The following is a 22,844-nucleotide window of genomic DNA, read 5'->3' on the forward strand; positions in this document are numbered from 1 at the left end:
CTTCCTTCCTTCCTTCCTTCCTTCCTTCCTTCCTTCCTTCCTTCCTTCCTTTCTTTCTTTCTTTCTTTCTTTCCTTCTCTAAATTTTTAAAAATATTCTCATCTAGACCCATGGTGATGACTTATCAAACAAGGGAAATAAATACCATTTTTGATGCCTATTATGAGGGAAAATGGAACCTGTCTTTATTGTAGGAAGACAAATAGGCCACTGTGATTACATTGTCAGGGGGATGAGAAATGCTTTTCTATATCAAAGAAGCTATTATAAGGAACACAATTTAATTTCTGTTGCTAGAAACAAAACTAGTGCTTTACAAATGAGGTAAAGCAGGGTGTTTCACCTCTGTCAGAGTTCCCTGGAGGGTGGTGACAAGCACTATTAACATAATGAATTGCTGATACTGCTGACCTGCTCATGCTTGGAAATTTCAGCTCTGCCTGAGCAGTAATTTTGTGCAGTAAATATTCATTCATTACTAATAGAGTCCTGGAAGCTGGATTAACTTTGTTCAATTTGTAACTTAGTGAAATGACATCATGAAATGAAGTCTAGCCTACTCAGGAGAGCCAGCTCAGGATGCTGGTTTCTTTATCAGAAAAACCTCCAGACATCATGAGTTGACTTAAGGCTATTCCAGTTTTTGTCTTCAAGCTAAAGAGAATTTTTTTTCCTCTTAGATAGTCTGAGGGCCAGATAATTTAGGGCTAGGTCCCCAACTTCTTTTTTGTAAGGAGAGTTATTTATCACTTCCTGAAACTCTTGGGACTTTGGGGTCTGACAATAAAATCCCAGAGTTGAGGTAGAAAGACTTCCCATCATAATGTCTCAGAGCAGAGCAGGACAGGGCACAGGTTCCCTCTCACTGTGGACGAAAGGATTTTATGCTGGGGGGACATCTAACCACCACTGCTCTGCTGTCACAGATGAGAAAACTGAAGCCCAAGGAAGGGAGCTCTCACCTCCTACAAGAAGTCTTTCTTAATCCCCCTTAATGTTAGTACCTTCCCGTGGTGGGTTATCTCCAATTTATCTTGTCTATATTTGTTTGCATAGAGTTGCTTGCAGGTTGTTTCTCCTATCAGACTGTAAGCTCTTTGAAGACAGAACTGTCTTTTGCTTTTTTTTATATCCCCAGTGTCTGGCACATAGTAGGCACTTAGCAAATGCTTGTAAAATGGGAAATCATCATTCTTATACTACCTATGTCATAGGGCTTCGGTAAGGAAATCATCTCATGAAACTTAATTGTGCTTGCCTATCTTATCATCCTACTTCTATACCCCTCCCACAAAATTTCTGAAGGATAACGCTTAGCCTAATGTACTTTTTTTTCTGGTGAGGCATTGGGGTTAAGTGACTTTCCCAGGGTCACACAGCTAGTAAGTTTTAAGTGTTTGAGGCCAGATTTGAACCCAGGTCCTCTTGACTCCAAGGCCAGAGCTCTATCTACTGCACCACCTAGGTGCCCCTAGCCCAATGTTCTCTTGAGAAACAATAAAGTTCTGCATCTCCATTTTCATCCAGGTGTGCTCTTCAGGGTAGATACCTGGTAGATACCCAAGTATCTCATGATTGGCTAAGTATCTCATTATGTTTTCTAACCTCAGAAGTTTGAATCTTTTTTTGTTCATTTTTCTTCTTCTTTTTAAAATTATGAACATAACAACCTTGAATGACATGACCACTTTGATATACAAAGAATAATTAAAGAGTATTTTATATGAAATGGGTAGGTAGGTGGCAGAGTGGATTGAGCAGTAGGCCTGAAGTCAGGAAGACTCATCTTTCTGAATTCAAATCTGACCTCAGACACTTACTATCTGTGTGACCCTGGGCAAGTTACTTAACCCTGTTTATCTCAGTTTCCTTGTTTGTAAAATGAGTTGGAGAAAGAAATCGCAAACCACTCCACTATCTTTGCCAAGAAAACCCAAATGGGGTCATGAAGAGTCAAATATGACTAAAACCATTGAATAACAACAATTTTATGTGAAACTATGAACTTCTGTAACATAAAGTTTTAAAAGTGTATATTAAACTTAATCTGCATGTCTGTGTACCTCTTTGAACTTTCTTCTGCTTCCTTCTATGTTTTTAACATTTCATTAAAGCTATTTTCTGTCTCTTCTTTTTTTTGCATCTCTGTATCTATCCACCAACTCACCAAACCCACATAAATAAAAGCTATTGCTCTTTGTCTTTCTTGGCAGTATCCATTCTGGCATTGCCTTATCTGAAAACATGATCGCAATTGCTTTTTTGGAACTGCCTGAAGAATTACATATTGTATTCTAGTCCCTCATTTTAACTCTGCTTTTGTTCTTTATGCTTTAAATGTGCTTCCTGTGTAGTGGTTACCCTTATGTTCTTTCCTGTCCTCCTCCCGTCACCCAATATATGTAGCTGCTCTTGATCACAAGGGAGGACGCCCACTCTAATAATAATTATTCAGATTTTATGGAGTTAAGATCTGCAGCACTTTTCTTACAACAATTCTGTTGAAGTAAGTAGTATAATTTTTGTCCTTGGTCAAAGGAGAAAATAGATTTAGAGAGGAACCTAGTTCTCCTTATTGTATGGGCACTCTTCTCTCTGTTGTGGTTTGGGGTGCTGGGAACCGCAAAATGTAAGGGTACAGGGTGAGTCTACCTTGAAAGAATTTAACGACTCAAGCCTTCTAATCAAAGTAGTGAGGTTTCATTATAACACCAGTATGGTGGCCAAGATTCCTAGTAAATCTGAGGTTTAGTAGAGATAAGACTGATACTTCCATACAAGAAAATTCAGTGAGAAGATCTGGATGGAATTAAGGAGTGATAAATACCCTGGGGTAGCCCAGGGGCAACAGAGAAAGGGTCTAGATGGGATTGAGGATTATCAAACAAGCTAATCAAGTGATCAAGGTGGGCTGGGGTGGGCCATATACCTTAGGCAAGATCTGGGCAGCTGAAAATGTATGGGAAAATTCAGGGTCCAGGTTCCATCACCCCATCATTTCCACTTCTGTTTTTACTTATGATTAAAGTAGTAGATTCCAATTATAAAGAAGGGGTTAGCATGGAATTTAGACCTAGAATCATAGAATTTTAAAGTTGAATGCAACCTTAGGGATCCATTCATTCCACTCATTCAGAGCTACATAGAAAAAATGAAAAAAAGCCAAATTTGATGATTGCATTGCCAACTATATTAAAATATCAAATATTTTATTATTACAAATTACCTAGGGAGAAATTCATAGATTTTAATTCCTTTAGGAAAATGGTTCTAAACCTTGGACCCATAAACTTTTTTTTTAATACTGTGTTTCAATATAATTGGTTTTCATTGTAATCTGCCCTAGCCTTTGGCCTCAAGTGTGTCAAGTCATCAGGGAGAGTAGACAGAGCTGAAATTAGTGAGTTAGGCTAAAGCCAATGAATGGAGGACATATTTAGATTGTTCCTTGAGGTGAATTCCAAAGTCATTGATGATGGGTTTGTAATGGATGAAGGCATGGACATGTCCATGTCATTATCCTAGGAGCCTTCAGAAGAAAAGTATAGATTTAAAGAAGTTAGATTTGTGTGGCCATCACCTTCTTGTATTGACTAAAATTTGTACTTTACAATAGAGATGAAAAAATGTACCTTCTTACCTTCTTTGAAGGGATGAATTAATCTGGTGTGGAACCTTGCAGACACTAGCAGGTTCCATTGTTGGTACTTTGCTTCATTCCCTTAATATGTCAACAGAGAGGTGTTAGCCACCCTGAAGACTACTGATACAGGTCCTTTTTGGCTTAGTAGAGACTCATCAGGTGTTGCTATAGTCAAAATATTCATCACCATGAAACCTGTTTGGTAATGAACTTGTCTAAACCTAGTTAGGCTGCTCTTAGGATGACTGGTACAGTTTCCACAAGCCTTTCCTTCTACCTTAGTAATACTTGCAAGAGATTGTGTTCCATTATTGTAGCCTGAGAATTTGATGTCACATCTAGACAGTTCAAGGATCTCACTGTATTGGTGTAAGCAAGATGCTTCTGGATTTGGAGTTATCACACCTGTGTTCAAATCCTGCTACTTACTACCTGTTTGACAGTAAGCAAATTTCTAACCCTCCTCCTCCTCTTCCAAAGTGAGAGATTTGGATTAAATGCCCCCTTTATGCTCTAAATCTTGGATTCTGTGATCTATACTGCCAAGAGACTTCATATGAGAAAGGACTTCATGAAAGAAATGGTATCTTAGCAGTCTAAAAAAATGACTGTTCACGTCAAAGGAATGTCTTGAATAGAAGTGGCTTTCCTGCTTGTATGTATAATGAAATGGCCACAATCTTGGTAAATATTAATGGGAGTTATTATACATTCATTTCAGGTGATGCAACAGTGACAATAACGCATAGATATACTCCAGAAGAGCAGCTGAAGATCCATACACAGCTGGCTGATATTATCATAGTAGCTGCAGGTAAGTCCAATGGAAGAGAAGTCTGTCCTCTGAATTTGAAACATGAGTTTGGTGGAAACCATTCTATTGAAGCAAAACTAATTCTAAGGATTTTCTGCTTAGGTTGGGAAAGAATTCAAAGGGATAGAAATTGATCCAACTTTCCAAAACTTCTCTCTCACAAGCCATTTGGGAGTTAACAATTTAAAATACTCTTAAACTTTAGGCATGATTCCCCAGTCAAGATTGAACCAGGGTTCAGCATTTAGGTAATAGTCTCCGAATAATAGTAGTTACTTTAAATGTTAATGTGCCTTAGAGAATCATTTCCCTAACTTCCCTTCTTGACCACTCCCTCCAAGGATTTTCCTTTTAAAGTGGTGCACAGTAAACTCAAGAGCTCAAAGACCATTTCAAGTTATCAAAGTCTTCTTTCTTCTCCTAATCTTATCCACTCAAGGATTAGAAACTGAGGAGAGTGCTCTGAAGCGCATCTACCAAAGGGCCTCTGGGCTATGTCTAATCACTGTCCTAATTGTATCCTCGGGGAAAAGAGTCCAATTTTCTCAAAAAAAAGAGGTAGGACCTTTGGTTAGGAGGGAAAAGGGACATAATGTAGGGGTTCAGAAAACTTTTTGGTAAATAGCCAAATAGTAAATATTTTAGGCTTTGCTGGACAAGAGGCAAAAATCAAGGTTATTGTGTAGGTATAGTGAGAAAAAATTTTTTTCCAAAATTTTCATTGATGAAATATATGTTATTTATAAATAAAATATTGGAAAATTCAAAATATAATAATAATTGAGCACAATTTTTATAATAGAGGTCTATTAATTAGAAGAATATAATTTTTTGGGGGGGAGGAGAGAACATTTCACTTAACTGGGGCTCAAAGTTAGTGTTCCTTATCATCAAAATCAATTGCAAATATTTGTCTGCTAATCTTATCTGTGATGAGATTTTATATAATAATAATAGCTAACATTCATATAGCTCTTAATATGTGTCAAGCACTGTGCTAAGCACTTTGACAAATATCTCATTTGATCCTCACAAAAACCCTGCAAGGTAGGTGTTATTATCATCTCCATTTTATAGATGAGGAAATTGAGGCAAACAGGTTAAATGACTTGCACAGGGCCCCACAGCTCATAAGTGTCTGAGGTTGGATTTGAACTCAGGTCTTCCTGACCCAGGTGCTCTATCCACTGCAAAATTTAGCTGCCTCTATATTTCATATTTGAAAATGTCTTTTCACACCAAGAAGTACTGCCAACTACTGCTATGAGTCAATGGGCATGTGATTTTAATTGCACACATTCATTGCTTGGAAGGCATTTATAGATTCTGTTAGATTCTTCTCTTGATGTTTGCTTTTAGTGCATCATTATATTGTACATTAATCACTTTCAGTTGAAGCTTAAGCAAAAGCTTCCCAACTGAACAGTTAAGTGGATTGTGAAATATGCACATTTCTTTTGTATTTGCATCGAGGCCCAAAAAACTTTTCTCAAACTGTAGTTTGAGCTCAGAAAACATATCTGATACAGATTTGTTTGGGAATGGAGACATTGCTTTTTGTTTTAACTCTTGATATTACCAAAAGTATATAAAGCAGCTTGACATAGGATTCGAATAGTAGTATTCACTGAATTGATTTAACTGTAGTATAAATTTTACATATAAATACTATTTTGCCTAGTAACTTTAAGTTGAATTCATTAAGAAACATGAAACCTGAAGCAAAAGCTAGTTTCTAAAGCTATTCAGTGTTCTACTGTAGTGGTTGAAGGTTGAAGTGGATCTTCCCATTTAGAAAAAATTTCAATCTCACTCCTGAACTTCAAAAATGATAATTTTTTCACCTCTTCTTTTCTCATTTTGACATGGAAGGTATGCTCTGGCAATAAAAATAAATAAATAAAATGTCATGGCATGGTGACACATGGCAATGAAAATGTTGTCATTATAACTATGTCACGGCAATTTGTGTTGTGCTGAGCAGCAGTGGGAAGGGATGAGAGTGTTATATACAGTCTCTGTTGAAGCCATCAGCTCTGCCATTGTAGGGGGAAAGCATTCATAGATAATGCATAAATAAATGATCATGATTCTATTCTAATAAAATTTTACTTATGGACACCCAACTGTGAATTTCATATAATTGTTCATATATCACAAAATATTATCCTTCTTTTGATATTTTTTCAACAATTTAAAAAATGTAAAAATCATTGTAGGCTGTACAGAAACAGGTGGCAAACCAGATTGGCCTATGGGCTGTAGTTGGTTGACCTCTGACTTAGTGCAAGGCATTTTGAATTGCTCATAAAGAAAGACAGATAAGTGTTTTTTGTTCAGGTTGGACCAAGGAAGTTAGCCTAAAATCCCAATATGTAGCCTAGAGAAGTATTGGGGAGGGGTGGTGGTAGTGGTGGAGTTTAGTGTGCTTTCATAGTCCTTAATCATTGTTATTTATCAGGATCTTATCAATGGAATAATTTCAGCCCTAAAGCTTATAAGTTAGGAAAAGCAGTACCCTATGAATCATAGAACTATATGACTAATTGATGCTGAGCATTAGCAGCTTGTGATTTTGAAGATTATGACTTTGATGGAATTTATGACCTCATATCAAATGGGTATTGGGAAGATGGGGGATTACATAGACTTTTGGTTTATGCAACCTACAAGATATAGGACTAGACATTTTTTCTAATCCTCATAGCCTTTCAAGCCTTTCCAAAATATAAGTTATGGACAGAGATAAAGCAATTTCAGTTATTTCCATAGTCTAGGACACTAAGAACCAAAATAAGGTAAAAAAAAACAACAACCCAACAACAACTTGAATTGTAGAGAAGGCTAATTCCTAACCCCTAACTCAGCATCTCTTTACTATTACCTAGCACCCTCCCAACAGCAGGGCTGCATTAGCAGACTGAGATGCTTGTGATGGAACTCAGCTCAACACCCTGACACCAACCTTTCCCCTTCCTTCATACATACATGCACAGAGCTGAGGAGCTCCAAATGCTGAACAACGAATATTTGCTCAAACTGAGATATCAATGAGGACTTCTACGTAGCAGCACTCTGCCACAGAAGACCTCAGCCAGAGAATAAAGGAACAGTGGGAGTTGAAAGTGGGGAGGGTTCCCTCCCCTCACCCCTCCCCTCACCCCCATCGAGTATCACAGAGATCCAAACTCCAAATGGCAGAAATTTGCTCAGGCTGTGATAGCAGCATGCTAGTACTCTCTGGCACTTAGACAGAGAACTGAGAAATGGAGGGAATGGGGGCAGAATGTGTGTGTACTGGGGGGATGGCACTCTACTAAGGCTGAAGGAAAGGGCCCAGCATCCAGTTAGAGTTAGTTCTCTTCTCCCTAAAGTCATATGGGGCAGAAACTAAAGCTGGTAAACCATAAAGTGTCCAGGGTGGGAGAGGCTAAGACTGTCAAATAGCCAACAAATGGGAGGGAGTCAGAAAGTGGGCAATAGGAGAAAATAAGGTGGGGAAAGGCCAAAATTGCCAAAGACCATGGTAGGAAGAAAACTCATCTAAAGATCTTGAACATAAGCAGATAATAAGAAAGATATTAATTGCCAAAAGAAATATGGTCTTTAGATTAGAGAAGAGTTCAGGCATTTGTGAATAAGTATTGCAAAATAAAGGAAAATAAATCAGCATCTGATGAGAGAAAGGACTTTCTGAATGCTCAGGAGAGCATGGAACCACAGCAGGATGTTCCTAAATGGTTTAAAAGAGAAATAAGAATCATGAAAGCAGAATTTATATCCTTCACAGAAAAAATATATGACATAATAGAAAAACTTGAATCTGTCGTTGAAGCATGGATGTCAAGAAAAGGAGAACTCAGCTGTAAAGTAAAACTCCCTTTCTGGAGTTAAAGCCCAAGGATAGCATTCTGGTAATGGTCTGTATCCAAGACAGTTAAATAAAATAAAATAATAAAATAACCACACAGCTGAACAAATTTGAGAAACTGTGATCATTAAATGTCTCTGGGATGCTAGGGTGCCAAAGAAAGGAATTAACCTCTAAGGTCCCTTTTAGCTATGAAACTGTGAGCGCAAATCAATTTCCTACATGAAAACCATCCTGATCAAAGATACAGGATGTTTTGAGTTATGGGCCTTGACATATTCCTACCACCAGAGGGCACCAATTAGGTGTGTAGAACATTGGCCACACACTTTTGTCTTAATCTTGGCCCCAAGATATTTTGTACGAAAACAATAGAAACCAGTTGTATCCCTTTTCTTATGTTCCTAAACAAAGATTATGACTAAGGATAAAAGAAGACAGACACTGAAAAAGAGCAATCTAATACATTCCATCAATGAGGGAAAACACCATTCACAAAGACAATTTGAGAAATTCAGCAAAATAAGTGGATTGTTATAAGAACACCGATTAGAAAGTTTTACCATCTGTTTTTACATTTGAAACTACTCTACTCTGAGTAGGCCTCCACCATCTTGTACTTGTAAAGTTGATTATTCGAATCCAAGGATAAGGCTACATCTATCCTTAATGAATTTTATCATATTAGATTCGGCTTAGTGAAAAAGCCTGCCAGGATCTTTTGTTTGGCATTCAAGGGCCTTCACAACTGGCCCCAACCAACCTTTCCCACTTTATTGTATGTCCCTCCCCTTTACTCACTCCACATTCCAGCCAAACTGGTCTTCTTGCTGTTCGTCATGCACATTTCATCTCCTCTCTCCCTGTCTTTGCCCTGGCTTTTCCCCATACCTGGAATGCACTCCCTCTTCATTTCTGTCTCTTAGTTTCTTTCAAAGCTTAGGTCAAATTCTGTTCAAATTATACATCCTACTTGGAACCTTTCCTGATTCCTCTAGGGGCTAGGATAGTTGCCTCATTTCTTTTTGTTTTTATTGTGATTTTTTTTCATACATATATCACATATTATACATATATTTACATTTATTTATATATGTATACATACAAATATGTGCACTTATAATAATATTTTTGCTGTTCAGTCATTTCAGTCATACCCAACTCTTTGTGGCCCCACTTGGAGTTTTCTTGGCATCGATGCTGAAGTGGTTTGCCCTTATATGTTCATATAAATAATATTTATACACAATACACATGTTATAATATATATTTACATGTTTATGTATAAACAAATAAAATGTGTATAATATGTGCATATGCAAATAATGTGTATGTATTTATATTATATATTATACATACATACATGTAAGTAATGTGCCCATATTTAATATTATATATTATAATATATACTGTGTTAACTATATATGAAATATAACATATATACTATATATAATATATATACAATGTGTGTATATGTGTATATATATACACATACACATATATGTATACATAAAATGAGATAGTAAGAAAGAAGTGTGAGTTCCTTGAAAGCAGAGACTGTTTTGATTTTTTTCTGTTTGTATACCCAGACCTTGGCACATAGTAAATACTTAATAATACTTTTAGCCTTTTCTGTTCTGTGATTTGTGGTTTTCTCTCTCTGCGAGCAAACACAGGGGAAAAAGGATTGAGCGGATCACATTTTTCCCTTTCTTTTCAAATGTTTGTTACTAAGGAAGTCTCACTGGGCAGAGAAAGAAGGAGGAATACATTTGGAAATGAAGATGATATAAAACAAAAGTTGTCAATTAGAAAAAGAAAAATGGACAACATAAGGGAAATGAATCAAGCAGGTATGTTGGGAGAAATCAGACAGGTAAGAGAAGAAATAGGAGACAGCAGCTTGGAGGAGAGAGTGGTCAACATTGCCAAATGCTTCAGAGTAGTCAGTAAGGATAAAGACTGAGAAAAGACCATCAGATGTAGCCAGCAAATCATTGCTAGTAGCCTGAGAGATAGCAGCATCGGCTGAATGATGATGCTGGAAGCCAGCTTGCAAAAGGGTTGAGAAATAAGTGGGAAGTGGCCAAGTGGAATCAATGAGTGTAGAAGCTTTGTCTATGTGTTGAGCTGTGAAAGGGATGAGATATATGGAATTATAACTTGAGAGAATGGTAGGATCAAGTAAACTTTTTTCTTGAGATCTTATTGATGGATGTTGACCAGGATAGATTTGTAAATGGTGGGGAAGTAGCCAGGAGATAAGAAAAGATTGAAAATTAGGGACAGGTGGAGGAATTAAAGGGGCAACATATTGAAGGAGAAGGGAGAAGATGAGACTGGGGGCATAAGTAAAGAATTGGTGTGTTTGCAAGAAGGACCCCTCCTTCGTCTGAGGTGACAGCCAGGGATGATGATGAGAAGATCTGGAATACATAGTTTGGTGAGGTCCTCTGCCAAGAAGGAGGGAGTAGAGGTCATATGAATTGAATAATTGACTAAGAGAGAAGACTTGGAACATTTGTTGAGGAGCAAGGACTGAAGAATCAATGGGAGAAGAATCAAAAGGATTGATATGAAGCAGGAAGGGGGGACCCAGTTAAGATTAAATAAAGTAAAGCTACAGTTGGGTCAACTGAGTTGTGAGACATCCTCCACTCACTTTTAGGCAGTGGAGAAAGCAGATGGTAGTTGTGATCAAAGTCTGAAATTTGGGAAAACCTGAGTGGCACTAGGATCAGTGGGCAGGGGACATAGAGGGCAGTGAAAGGTTGAACTGATGAGTTCTATATTTAAGTTTTGAAGGAGGAAAGTAAGTTCAGAATTGGGGTTCTGCCTGGGAAAACAGGTGGTGGCTGGAAGTTGCATTAAGGACAGTTAATAGGTTTGTGAGGAATAAGCTTTAGGGGAAAAGGAAGGGCAGAAGATTATGATTAGAGGAACCTTACAAATAGTGGAGTGATGGCGGGTGATAGTAAGAACCGGGTTGTGATCAGTGATGTTCTGGTAAAATGTTTAAGAACAGGCTCTCAAAGACAAAAGAAAACAAAAAAATCTAAACAAACCCAAAATGTACAAAACACTTTTAAGTTTAATCTGGATTATTAATATTTCTCCATTCCTTTTTTAAGCCTAGACAATCAATAAAACAATAAGTCAAGTTCTACTTGGTTGCATTTGCCAATTTCTGGGACATAAATGCTTACACTGAAAATTTAACGATCAGCCAGTGGTGGTGGCTGGCTCCAGCATACTCCTGAATTCCCACACCTATGTGGTGGAGCTGTCATGTAGTAAGGTGCAGCTTGTGGGAGTTGAGGATATTGATCATCCAGGAAGCAGTGAAAGTCAAAAGAAAGTCAAAGGAAAAACCAAATGTAAATTGAAGTGCCCAAGAAGGAAGACGGAAGTTGTGGAGGAGAAAAAGACTATGAGCCCGTGGATGAATTCCTTGAGAAAGGAGGGAGAATGATCTAGGGTCTAGTAGAGAACAGCATTGAAGATTTAGATTGAGTGAACCTCAAACAAGGAGAGATTGCTGAGAAATGGTAGTAAGGGAGAGGATGGGCAGAGTTTGACAGCGACGAACTGACTGCCGTGGATGGATGTGAGGGAATTGGGAGTGGTGTCCAGAAGAGAATGAGGCTTAGTTGGGTAAGCGGGGAATCAATCAAAGAATTCTGGAAGGAGCTATAGGGCTTGTCACACTCTTCATAGTAGCAATAGTGCTGCTGACTTAATTATCACTCCCTGAGCAAGAAGTAGGGGGTGGGGGATTCTTGGGTATATGGGCAGTCCCTGGCCCTGCCTGAGAGTCAAAGGCAGGGAGGGATCAGTCTTTGGCTGGTTATAGAGGGGTGAGGCTAGTACACATCTTTCAATCATCAGCTGGCCAGCACAGCCCTGGGCTTATTTGAATGCTGAGTTGATTAACTTTCCCTAGGTGGCATGTATGGGGATGGGGGCGAGGGATTAGGAGGGGTATCATTCTGGAAGGTCTGTGGTCATAAGGTATATTTTCCAAAAAAACAAGCCATCATGTAAATATGTGAGAAATAAACAAAAGGATTTAGGAATGGGTATCGGAGAAAGAGATAAGTATCTCAAATAGCGTAATTGAAACAGGCAGGATTGGATCATTGTCCTAACTTGACTGTCAGCATATAAGGAAGCAATCCCATCTTGGAGCAGTAGGAATAGGAGGAGGGGTAACATGATGGTTCAGAAAGATTGATAAAATACTTGGGAGATGACAATGAAGAATGTGATGATGAAACATTTTGAATTAGCTTAAAGGGGCAGGGGTAGTAAAAGAAAACCAGTTGTGATCATTTACTGAAGACCACCAGAACATCATAAAAATGTGAAAATCATTCTTTGAGGCACTCAAGTTCATCTAGGGATAACATTGTGAAATTAACCGCCTATTTTTTCTTTGAAATGACTTCAACTAATGTTTAAGAAGATTTCAGGGGAGTATCGGGTTAAGAGCATGAAGTTAGAAGAGCTGGTTTCAAACCTTGGCACTACCTCTATAGCTTGGAATGAAGAGCTTCACCTCTTAGCCCTCAGTATCCTCATCTGTGAAATGACAGGGCCTGCTCTGGTGATTTGAAGTTCTTAAGAAGATTTGAGAGGCAGTATTGTGAAAAGATAGAGAGCTATCATCAAAGCCACTAAGACTTGGACTCAAATTCTGCCTCTGCCACGTGCTCTCTATTTGACCCTGGACAAGTCAGACTTCTCAGTGCTTTAGGCAACTCCCTAAGACTATAAAGTCTGTTTATATAGACTACTGCATTTAGAAAGACTATTGCATTGGTCAAGGGAGCTTTCTCAATGGGGAGTGCCCTATATTAATGAAATCACAAGTCTCATCCCCATTCTTATCCCCAAGAGTGTTTGATATGGAAATCTGAAGATCCTCCATATCACAGAACATGGAGATAATAGGTAAAGGAGGCATCATGCATAGGAGATAAGGTGCCAGACTTAGATTCATGGTAGAATCATTCTGGTGTATGGGGGTTTACTTTATATCCTGCAAATTTGCTCATGTTGTTTCAGTTAGCGTTTTAGTTGACTTACTAGGGTTCTCTAAGGAAACCATCATATCATCTGCAAAAAGTGATAATTTTGTTTCCTCTTTGCCTATGCTTATTCCTTCAATTTCTTTTTCTTGTCATTGCTATAACTAGTATTTCTAGCACAGTATAGTTACTAAATAGCAATAATATAACTGCTTTACTCCTGATCTTATTGGAAAGGCATTATTATTATCCCCATTACAGATAATGCTGGCTCTTGGTTTTGTATAGATTCTGTTTTATTTTTCTTCTTTAAAGAATATTTCATAATTATATTAATAGAGTTACTGTGTGTATCTTGGCAACTAGATTTACAAGTATTTAAACTGTCTGTATTTATTTTAGATGGAATTTCTCTTTCTATCTCTTCTTGCTCTATTTGACTGGTAACAAACAGAAATGTTGATTCTTTGGGATAGATTGTCATCTAAATAAATTGTTATGGTTGTCTAATTGTGCCTCTAGTGTTTAAGATCACCAATCCATTTTTCACATAGCTGCCAAAGTCATTTTTAGCTTTTTTCTCTTAAAATGTTTTCTAGTCGCTCCTTTCTTAGTGTTACGTAACTGTTGCTTGCCAATGCCGACCAGTCCCAATAGAACTCTCTTGTAACGAAGAATCACAACCAATGAAACCAATCAAAGCACATTCCTCATTCTACACACATGGTCCATCACCTGTGGCTGAAGGGCAGGAGACATACTTCACCATCATTTTCAGAAGTCACAATGAGTCACTGCATGAATCTAAGTTCTGAAGTTTATCAATGTTGTTTCCTTTACATTATTGTTGTCATCGTATAAACTGTGCTGATTTTACTTGCTTTGCTCTGCCTTAGTTCATATAAGTCTATTTGTTTCTTTAAATTTTTCATGTTCATCTTTTTGTGTGGCACAGTAATATTCCTTTATAATTATGTACCGTATTATGTTCAGTCACTTTCCAATGAGCAGGCCTTCACTTTCCTTCCAGCTCTTTGCTATTACCCCACTCCCCGAAAAGGTGCTAAAATATTTCTATATAGCTGAGACCTTTCTGTCTTTGACCTCTTACTGTATATGGCTAGTAGAGTCATTGTTGGGTCAAAGGGCATATATAGTTTATTGGCTTTTAAAATATAATTCCAAATTGTTTTCTAGAACATTTAGGCCAATCCACAGTTCCACCAAAAGTGCATTAATGTTCCTGTCTTCCCACAGTCCCTCCAACATTTACCATTTTCCTCTTTTGTGATCTTACCAGTCTGATGAATGTGAAATAAAACCTCAGAGTTGTATTAATTTACATTTTTCTTAGTATTAATGATTCAGAGCATTTTTGTTTCATATGATTGTTGATTAATTGCATTTTTCCTTTTAAAATTTTCTTGTCCATATCTTTTGACAGCTTATCTTTTGGGAAATATCTCTGATTCTTATGTGTTTGTATCAATTCTGCATGTATTTTGGATATCAGTTCTTTGTTGCCAATTTTTGCTGCAAATGTTGAATTTGGTGAAACACAAATAAGAGAAAACTAGCTAGAATGCAAGATGCACGTTAAACTTGGCTTCTTTCATGTAACTTTTATTTTCATGGACTTGGGGAAAATCCTTAATTAAATGGAGAGTGCTACCAATCTTCAGGACCCAGGAAAATGAAATCTCTCTACCTCCTCCAAATATCAATCTCTAAATCTTCTCTCGAATGTTTTCTGCCCATCTTAGGAAGTGTAGGACGGGGTTCATTCTCAGAATGTCCAAAGGTTGAGTCCTTGTCCCCTCCAGCTTGACAAATATAGCTCCATAATCATGACCATAGCATCCATAGGGCCACCCCTTTAATGAGGTACACTGCCATCTAAAGCAGAGAAAATAGACAATTCAGTGGAGCCATTTGTGGGATATTCTTATTAACTCCATTATACAGTACCCAATGACTAATTCAAAACTTTCTGCCTCTTTTCCCAACATTATTATCATAATCAACTTGAGAAACTTCCTTCAAAAGGCTCTCTGTTCCCAATCAAGTTTTCACACTATCCTTGTTTTGCACTAACTCCTTGGAACATGGTGAGTTGATATTCAAGATGTCGGAGGCTCAAGGGTAGACGTTTAAAAAGGTCTAGCCTCGGGGGTACAATTTATAGAGGCTTTGGATTAGATGTGGTTGGCCTGCAGCCCTAGACACCTAACAACAGATCCCTAGAATGGGAAAGGGCTTCAAATGTCATCTAATCTGATATCTTTCTACTCCATTTATATTCCTTCCTGATTTGTCCCAATTTTTTTTCTATACCTAGCTTTTCTGCTTGCAGATCTTCCCTCTTCAGAAAATCTCATTCTCAGATCCTTCCTTCTCTCATAATACCTGTCTGATAGCCTAGCAATAATTTAGTATCTTGCTACTTCAAAAGATCCTTGAATTAATCTATATGACTACTCCCTCCAATGGCATTGATTGTAATCCTAGCAAGGCTCCTGTTCTGTTCAGCTCTTGTCCACATCCTTTTCTAAATCATCCAAAGGATTGACCTCACAGTCTAGTGATCTTCTTCTAGGTAGATTGACGTTTCAGGGATACTAATTGATCATTAATTATCCCTCATTCTTTCTGCATGACAAAATCACCTCCTTATCTGGCCATGCATCTCTTTGAGGAAATAATTTACATCACTTCTTCTGTGTAATTCTTTGTTGGTTATATGTTACCGCCTACTTACATCTTTCATTCATCATGCCATTCCCTTTGGGTGACCTGAAATTTTAATTCTTTGGAGATAATGGTATTATTCCATGACTTGAAAGCATGACATCACCAAAAGAATATCGATGTTAAAAATATGGCCCTTTGTTTCAAGAAGAAGCTTGGAGTCATTAAAAGTATTGTGTGATTTCTTTCTTTCTTTCTTCCTTTTTTGTGGATAGTATTTTATTTTTTCCTATTACATGTAAAGATAATTTTCAACATTCATTTTTAGAAGATTTTGAGTTCCAAATATTTATCCATCCCTTCTTCCATTCTCTCCCCCCTACCCAAGATAGCAAGCAATCTGATATAGATTATACGTGGGCAATCATGAAAACATATTTCCACATTAGTCATGTTGTGAAAGAAGAAACAGAACAAAAGGGGAAAAAAATCACACAAAAAAAGCAAAAATAATATGCTTCAATCTTCATTCAGACTCCATAGTCCTTCCTCTGAATGTGGATAGCATTTCCTGTCAGTATTGTGTAACTTCTCAGATTACATCCAACCTACTCTTTCCTCCTCACCTATTCTGGGCATAATTTATTGTCTAATCATAGTGTCTGTATAAGATATATGTACTGATGGGTCAATGCTTCTGCATGTCATAGTCTAGACAGCTGGCCTTCTCCACACACTTGGTTTTTTTCTTGTCTGATAGTTAGGTTAAGTTGTTAAGTGATTACGAATCACATTTAAGAGGCCGTGAAATTTTCCAAGTAATGATGCAATCAGCACGATGCCATCTATAAACAGGAGAATCTTTCTAGAAGACCTCATCATCTCTAGGGAATCCCTTTTCTGTTTGTACTCTGTGTTGGAAATTCTCCATGACAACAGCAAATGACTTAGTGAGCACATCCTCATGTCTTACTCCTTGCTAAATGATGATAACCACCCAACTGAAATAATAATGTCCTAAATCAAATCCATAACCACTTAAAGTAAATTAGCCTAGCTAGTGAATCAAGGAAAATCAAATATATAAAGAAGGCTTAATAATAATTATCATTATCATCATTATCAATGAAGGTAATGTGGTGTAATGGATAAAATACCATTCTTAGTGATGGGAAGACCTGGGTTCAAGTCTCACATCTGACAAATATATACTGCTTGCTTGGCTCTGGGTGGCATTTAACCTCTCAATCCTCTAGACCACAGGTGTCAAAACACACAGACACAGCACTCCTATTGCCCAAAACAGATTAAAATGTAATTGGAAAATTTTTGAAAAAAATAAATAACTGATACATCATAGATAATATCACATTTTAGGATGGCTGGGTGGCTCACTGGATAGAGTGTTGTTCCTGGAGTGAGGAAGACTCATCTTCATGAGTTCAACTCCAGCCTCAGAACACTCTAGCTGTGTGACTCTGGGCAAGTCACTTAACCTTATTTGCCTCAGTTTCCTCATCTGTAAAATAAACTGGAATAAGAAATGGCAAGCCACTCTAGTATCTTTACCAAGAAAATCCCAAATGGGATCACGAAGCATCAGACATGTGTAAAATGACTGAACAACAACAACAAATATTGCATTTTAAAACTAAATCAATATGCATTCTTCAGAAATTCTCAAGTATGCTTTAATGACCTTCATTTCAGTTTGACACCACTGCTCTGGGCAACACCGCCCCCCCCCCCAGAATATAAGTGGCAGAGAAGGTATCACACTACATTGGTGATAAAGTCTTCACCTGGAAGTCCCTGACACTAGTAAACTCATAGATCTAGTGCCTATCCCTATTTTCATCAATAATTTAATAAAATTAAAAAATATATATTTGATTGTTAAACTAATAGCCATGCAACTATTTTGGTGTACAAATGAATGACTGTACTACTTTAATTTTTATAATATTGAAAGTTTTGGATGATGAAGGGGCCATAATAACCTAAAGTAAGATGATCTGAAAGATTGCATTGGTACTAATTTGTGAAAGACTTGTGTCTAAGGTTTGGAAACAAAATAATAAATTCCAGGTAAACTCAACTAAGAAATAGAAGCCCAACCCACTCTCCAGAAGCCCTGTAGTTGGGAAATCCAAAGTTCAAATACAGCCTCAGACACTTACTAGCTATGTAACTCTGGGGAAGTTGCTTAACCTATTTCTGCCTCAGTTTCCTCAACTGTAAAATGGAGATCATATTAACACTTGCCTCTTAGGGTTCTTGTGCTGATATTTGTAAAGCATTTAGCACAGTGACTGGTACCTAGTGGGTACTTCATAAATAATTTTTCCTTCTTCCTTTCCCAACAATAACAACAACCGCAAGCACAACCACCATAACCAACAACAATAAGCATTTATATACTGCTTTAACATTTGCAAAGCCCTTTGCAAAATTAACCTGATTTATCCTCACAACAATTCTGGAGAGAGAAGGAACGTACCATTATTACTCCCATTTTGTTTTTTTTTTTAATTTTTATTTATTTATTTTAGGCAATTGGGGTTAAGTGACTTGTCCAGGGTCGCACAGCTAGTAAGTGTCAAGTGTTTGGTCTGAGGCCGGATTTGAACTCAGGTCCTCCTGACTTCAAGGCCGGTGTTCTATCCACTGTGCCATCTAGCTGCCCCTTCTCATTTTGTATATGAAGAAACTGAGGCAGACAGAGGTTAAGCAACTTCCCCAGGGTCACACAGCTAGCATCTAAGGCTGGATTTGAACTCAGGTCTTCTTGACTCCAGTCATGGTGCTCTATCCACTATGTCATTGGATATCATCATATTAGAGTTTTATCTAAAAGTGCCTATGTTATAAATGTTTCTACATCTCCTAAGTTTCATAATTGTTAATGCCTTACTGGTAAGTGTTGAAATAAGTTATTCCTTCAACTCTAAAACAGGGGTGAGGAGCATTTGGCCTTCAGGCTACATTTGACCCCAAATGCTCTAAAACTAGCTCTAAACTAGTCAAGTGAGTCAACTAAAAAACAATAAAACTATTTGGGATCTTTTCTCTGTAATCCATGGCACTTGTGGCCCTTTGCCTTCCAGGGATGGGGCACCTGTGGCCTCGAGGCCACATGTGGCCTCAAGACCACAGGCTAAGTTAGCCCAGTATATACTGTCCTACTTCTTCTGTTTCAGGCTTCCTCTTCACAAATATTCAAAAGTGTCTATTCTATGAAAAGATTTGAGAAATTAAGTACTTAACCTGTACAACAATGTTGTGTCCTAGATCTGTAGGTGGAAAATAGGGCCCAGGCATAGCCACCTCTTTCTTGTGTGTACAAGGTGTCACGGCCTGCCCCAGCACAAAGTTCCAAGAATTAAGGCTGAAGAAAACTCCCAAAGGAAAATACCAGAAGATTAAGATAATAGCTCAATGATTACAAGCAGAACCTCAGAATGATGGAAAGATTGACTCAGAGAGCTCCAAGAATGGATGAAAAAAAAAAGAGGAGGGGGCAGAGCCAAGATGGCAGAGTGAAAGCAGTGACTTGTTTGAGCTCTCCCCCAAACCCCTCCAAATACCTGTAAAAAAATGACTCTAAACAAATTCTAAAGCAGCAGAACCCACAAAAAGACAGAGTGTAACAAATTTCCAGCCCAAGACTACCTGGATGGTTGATCAGAAAGGTATATCACACCAGATGGGGAGAGAAGCATAGTGTGGCATGAGCACGCAGGCAGCAGCGACCCTGGAGCAGGCCTGAGGACTGAATTGTGGGCAGCTGTGATGGTTTCCAGAGTTCTCAACCCATGAATACAAAAAACAACTTAGAAGGTCAGTGGAAAAAGTCTGAGACTGAGGTGAGAGAAGGAGCTAGGTCTCAGTCGCAAGTCCCGAGCATGGCCTCTGGGACAGCGGCTGCCTCCTGAGCTTCCAGCCCACAGACTGAGGGGGAATCTAGTGGCTGATCAGAGGGGGATTGCAGGGATCTTTTTGCCAGTGCTGAGGCAGGAATCTCTTGCTTTGCCCATACTTGGATCTGGGTCACAGTTCTGAGGAGGGGTCCTGGGGCAAGGAGAAGTGCTGGCATGGTGGAGCTTGTTGTGGTGGTGGAGAGGAAACACCTCGCCCCTTATCATACCACCTTGGAAGAACTGAAAATTTACAGGTCCCTAGAACTATCTCTGAAAACAGCTGTACAAACCCCTGAAACTTGGGACAGTACATTCTCCACATTGGAAGCAGACTCTTACCTTAGCAAAGAGTTTAAAACTCAAGTAATTGGCTGGGATCATGAGTAAGCAGTGCAAAAAGAGTCAGACTATATCTTACTCTGGTGACAAAGAAGATGAAAACATACAACCAGAAGAAGACAATAAAATCAAAATCCAAAGCCTCCAATAAAAATGAGCTCAAAAGAGATTTTGAGAAGCAAGTAAGAGAAGTAGAGAAAAAACTGGGAAGAGAAATGACAGTGATGCAAGAAAATCATGAAAAACAAGTCAACAGCTTGCTAAAGGAGACCCAAAGAAATACTGAAGAAAATAACACCTTAAAAAATAGGCTAACCCAAATGGCAAAAGAGGTCCAAAAAGCCAATGAGGAGAAGAATGCCCTAAAAAGCAAAATTGGCCAAATGGAAAAGGAAGTCCAAAAGATTACTGAAAATACTTCCTTAAAAATTAGAATAGAGCAATTGGAAGCTAGTGACTTTATGAGAAATCAAGACACTGTAAAACAAATTCAAAAGAATGAAAAATTAGAAAACAATGTGAAATATCTCATTGGAAAAACAACTCACCTGGAAAATAGATCCAGGAGAGAGAATTTAAAAATGATTCGAGTATCTGAAAGCCATAATCAAAAAAAGAGCCTAGACATCATCTTTCAAGAAATGATCAAGGAAAACTGCCCTGATATTTTAGAACCAGAGGGCAAAATAGAAATTGAAAGAATCCACCGATCTTCTCCTGAAAGAGATTCCCAAAGGAAAACTCCTAGGAATATTGTAGCCAAATTCCAGAGTTCCCAGGTCAAGGAGAAAATATTGCAAGCAGCTAGAAAGAAACAATTCAAGTATTGTGGAAACACAATCAGGATAACACAAGATTTAGCTGCTTCTACATTAAGGGACCACAGGGCATGGAATATAATATTCTGGAGGGCAAAGGAGATAGGATTACAACCAAGATTCACCTACCCAGCAAAACTGAGTATAATCCTTCAGGGGAAAAAATGGTCATTCAGTGAAATAGAGGACCTTCAAGCATTCTTGATGAAAACACCAGAGCTGAATAGAAAATTTGACTTTCAAATACAAGATTGAAGTGGAACATGAAGATGTAAACAGGAAAGAGAAATCATAAGAGACTTATTAAGGTTGAACTGTTTACATTCCTGCATGGAAAGATGATATTTATAACTCATGAAACCTTTGTCAGTATTAGGGTAGTTAGAGGGAAAAAATTATATATATGTATATAGATATGTAGCTATAGATATAGATATATATATATAGATAGATAGATAGATAGATAGATAGATAGATAGATAGATAGATAGGTAGATAGGGGGCACAGGGTGAGTTGAAGATGAAAGGGTCATATCTGGAGAATTAAGGGGTGGGAGAGGATTATACTAGGAGAAGGAGAAAGGGAGAGGTAGAACAGAGTAAATTATCTCACACAAAAAAAAAACAGAAAAGAAAAGGTTCTTACAGTGGAGGGGAAATGGAGAAAGGTGAGAGGGAATGAGTGAATCTTATTCTCATAGGATTTGACTTAAGGAGGGAATAACATACACACTCAATTGGGTATGGAAATCTGTCTTACCCTACAGGAAAATCAGGGGGAAAGGGGACAAGAGAGTAGGGGGATGATAGAGAGGAGGGCAGATTGGGAAAGGGAGTAATCAGAAGCAAATACTTCTGAGGAGCGACAGGGTCAAAAGAAAGAATAGAATAAATGGTGGAGGGCGGGATAGGATTAAGGGATATAGAGTTAGTTTTTCACAGCATGTCTGCTATGGAAGTGTTTTGCATAACTGCACATGTATAACCTATATTGAGTTGTTTGCCTTTTCAATGAGGGTGGGTGGGGAGGGAGGAAGGGAAAAAATTTGGAACCCAAAGTTTTAAAAACACATGTTTAAAAAAATGTTTTCACATGCAACTGGGAAATAAGAAATATAGAAAATGGGGTACAGAAATCTATCCTGCCCTACAGGAAAATAGAAGGGGAAGGGGATAAGAGAAGGGGGGGAGAGATAGAAGGGAAGGCAGACTAAGGGAAGGGGTATTCAGAATGCATGCCATCTTGGGGTGGGGGGAGCGGCTAGATGGGGTGAAAATTTGGAACTCAAATCTTGTGGAAGTAAATGTTGAAAACTAAAAATAAATAAATTTATTAATAAATAAAAAATAAAAAATAATAAAAAAGAAGAAAGAGATGAAATAAGAGAAAATGAATGAAATTAGAGTATTTGGAAAAAAGAATAAACAGCTAAGGACAAGGGGGCAAGTTAGTGGTCACCTTCTTAAAGAAGCCCCAAATTAAATACCCTCAGAAATGCCAAACCCAAAATCCAGAGCTTCCAGGTTGAAGAAAAGCTTCCTCAAGAAACCAGGAAGAAAAAGATAAAGTACCATGGAACCAGGGCAGCTGGGTGATGCAATGAATAGAGTATAGGGCCTGGAGTCAGGGAAACTCATCTTCTGGAGTTCTATTCTGGCTTCAGACTCTTACTAGCTGTATAATCCTGGACAAGTCACTTAACCCTGATTGCCTCAGTTTC

At 38.0% G+C, this 22,844-nt stretch overlaps 1 protein-coding gene across 4 annotated transcripts in view; it reads left to right on the forward strand.

Moving 5' to 3' along the window:
* MTHFD2L (methylenetetrahydrofolate dehydrogenase (NADP+ dependent) 2 like) overlaps positions 1-22,844 on the forward strand; it is a 101,531-nt gene that overhangs the window by 22,355 nt on the left and 56,332 nt on the right. For all 4 annotated transcript variants that reach the window (XM_027854546.1, XM_027854547.1, XM_027854549.1 and 1 more), the window contains one exon: positions 4,365-4,457. In XM_027854546.1, the coding sequence (XP_027710347.1) occupies positions 4,365-4,457 (93 nt within the window). The remainder of the gene's footprint in view (positions 1-4,364; positions 4,458-22,844) is intronic.

Source organism: Vombatus ursinus, unplaced genomic scaffold, assembly GCF_900497805.2.
Source record: "Vombatus ursinus unplaced genomic scaffold, bare-nosed wombat genome assembly UNPS02010461.1, whole genome shotgun sequence".
Lineage (NCBI taxonomy): Eukaryota > Metazoa > Chordata > Mammalia > Diprotodontia > Vombatidae > Vombatus > Vombatus ursinus.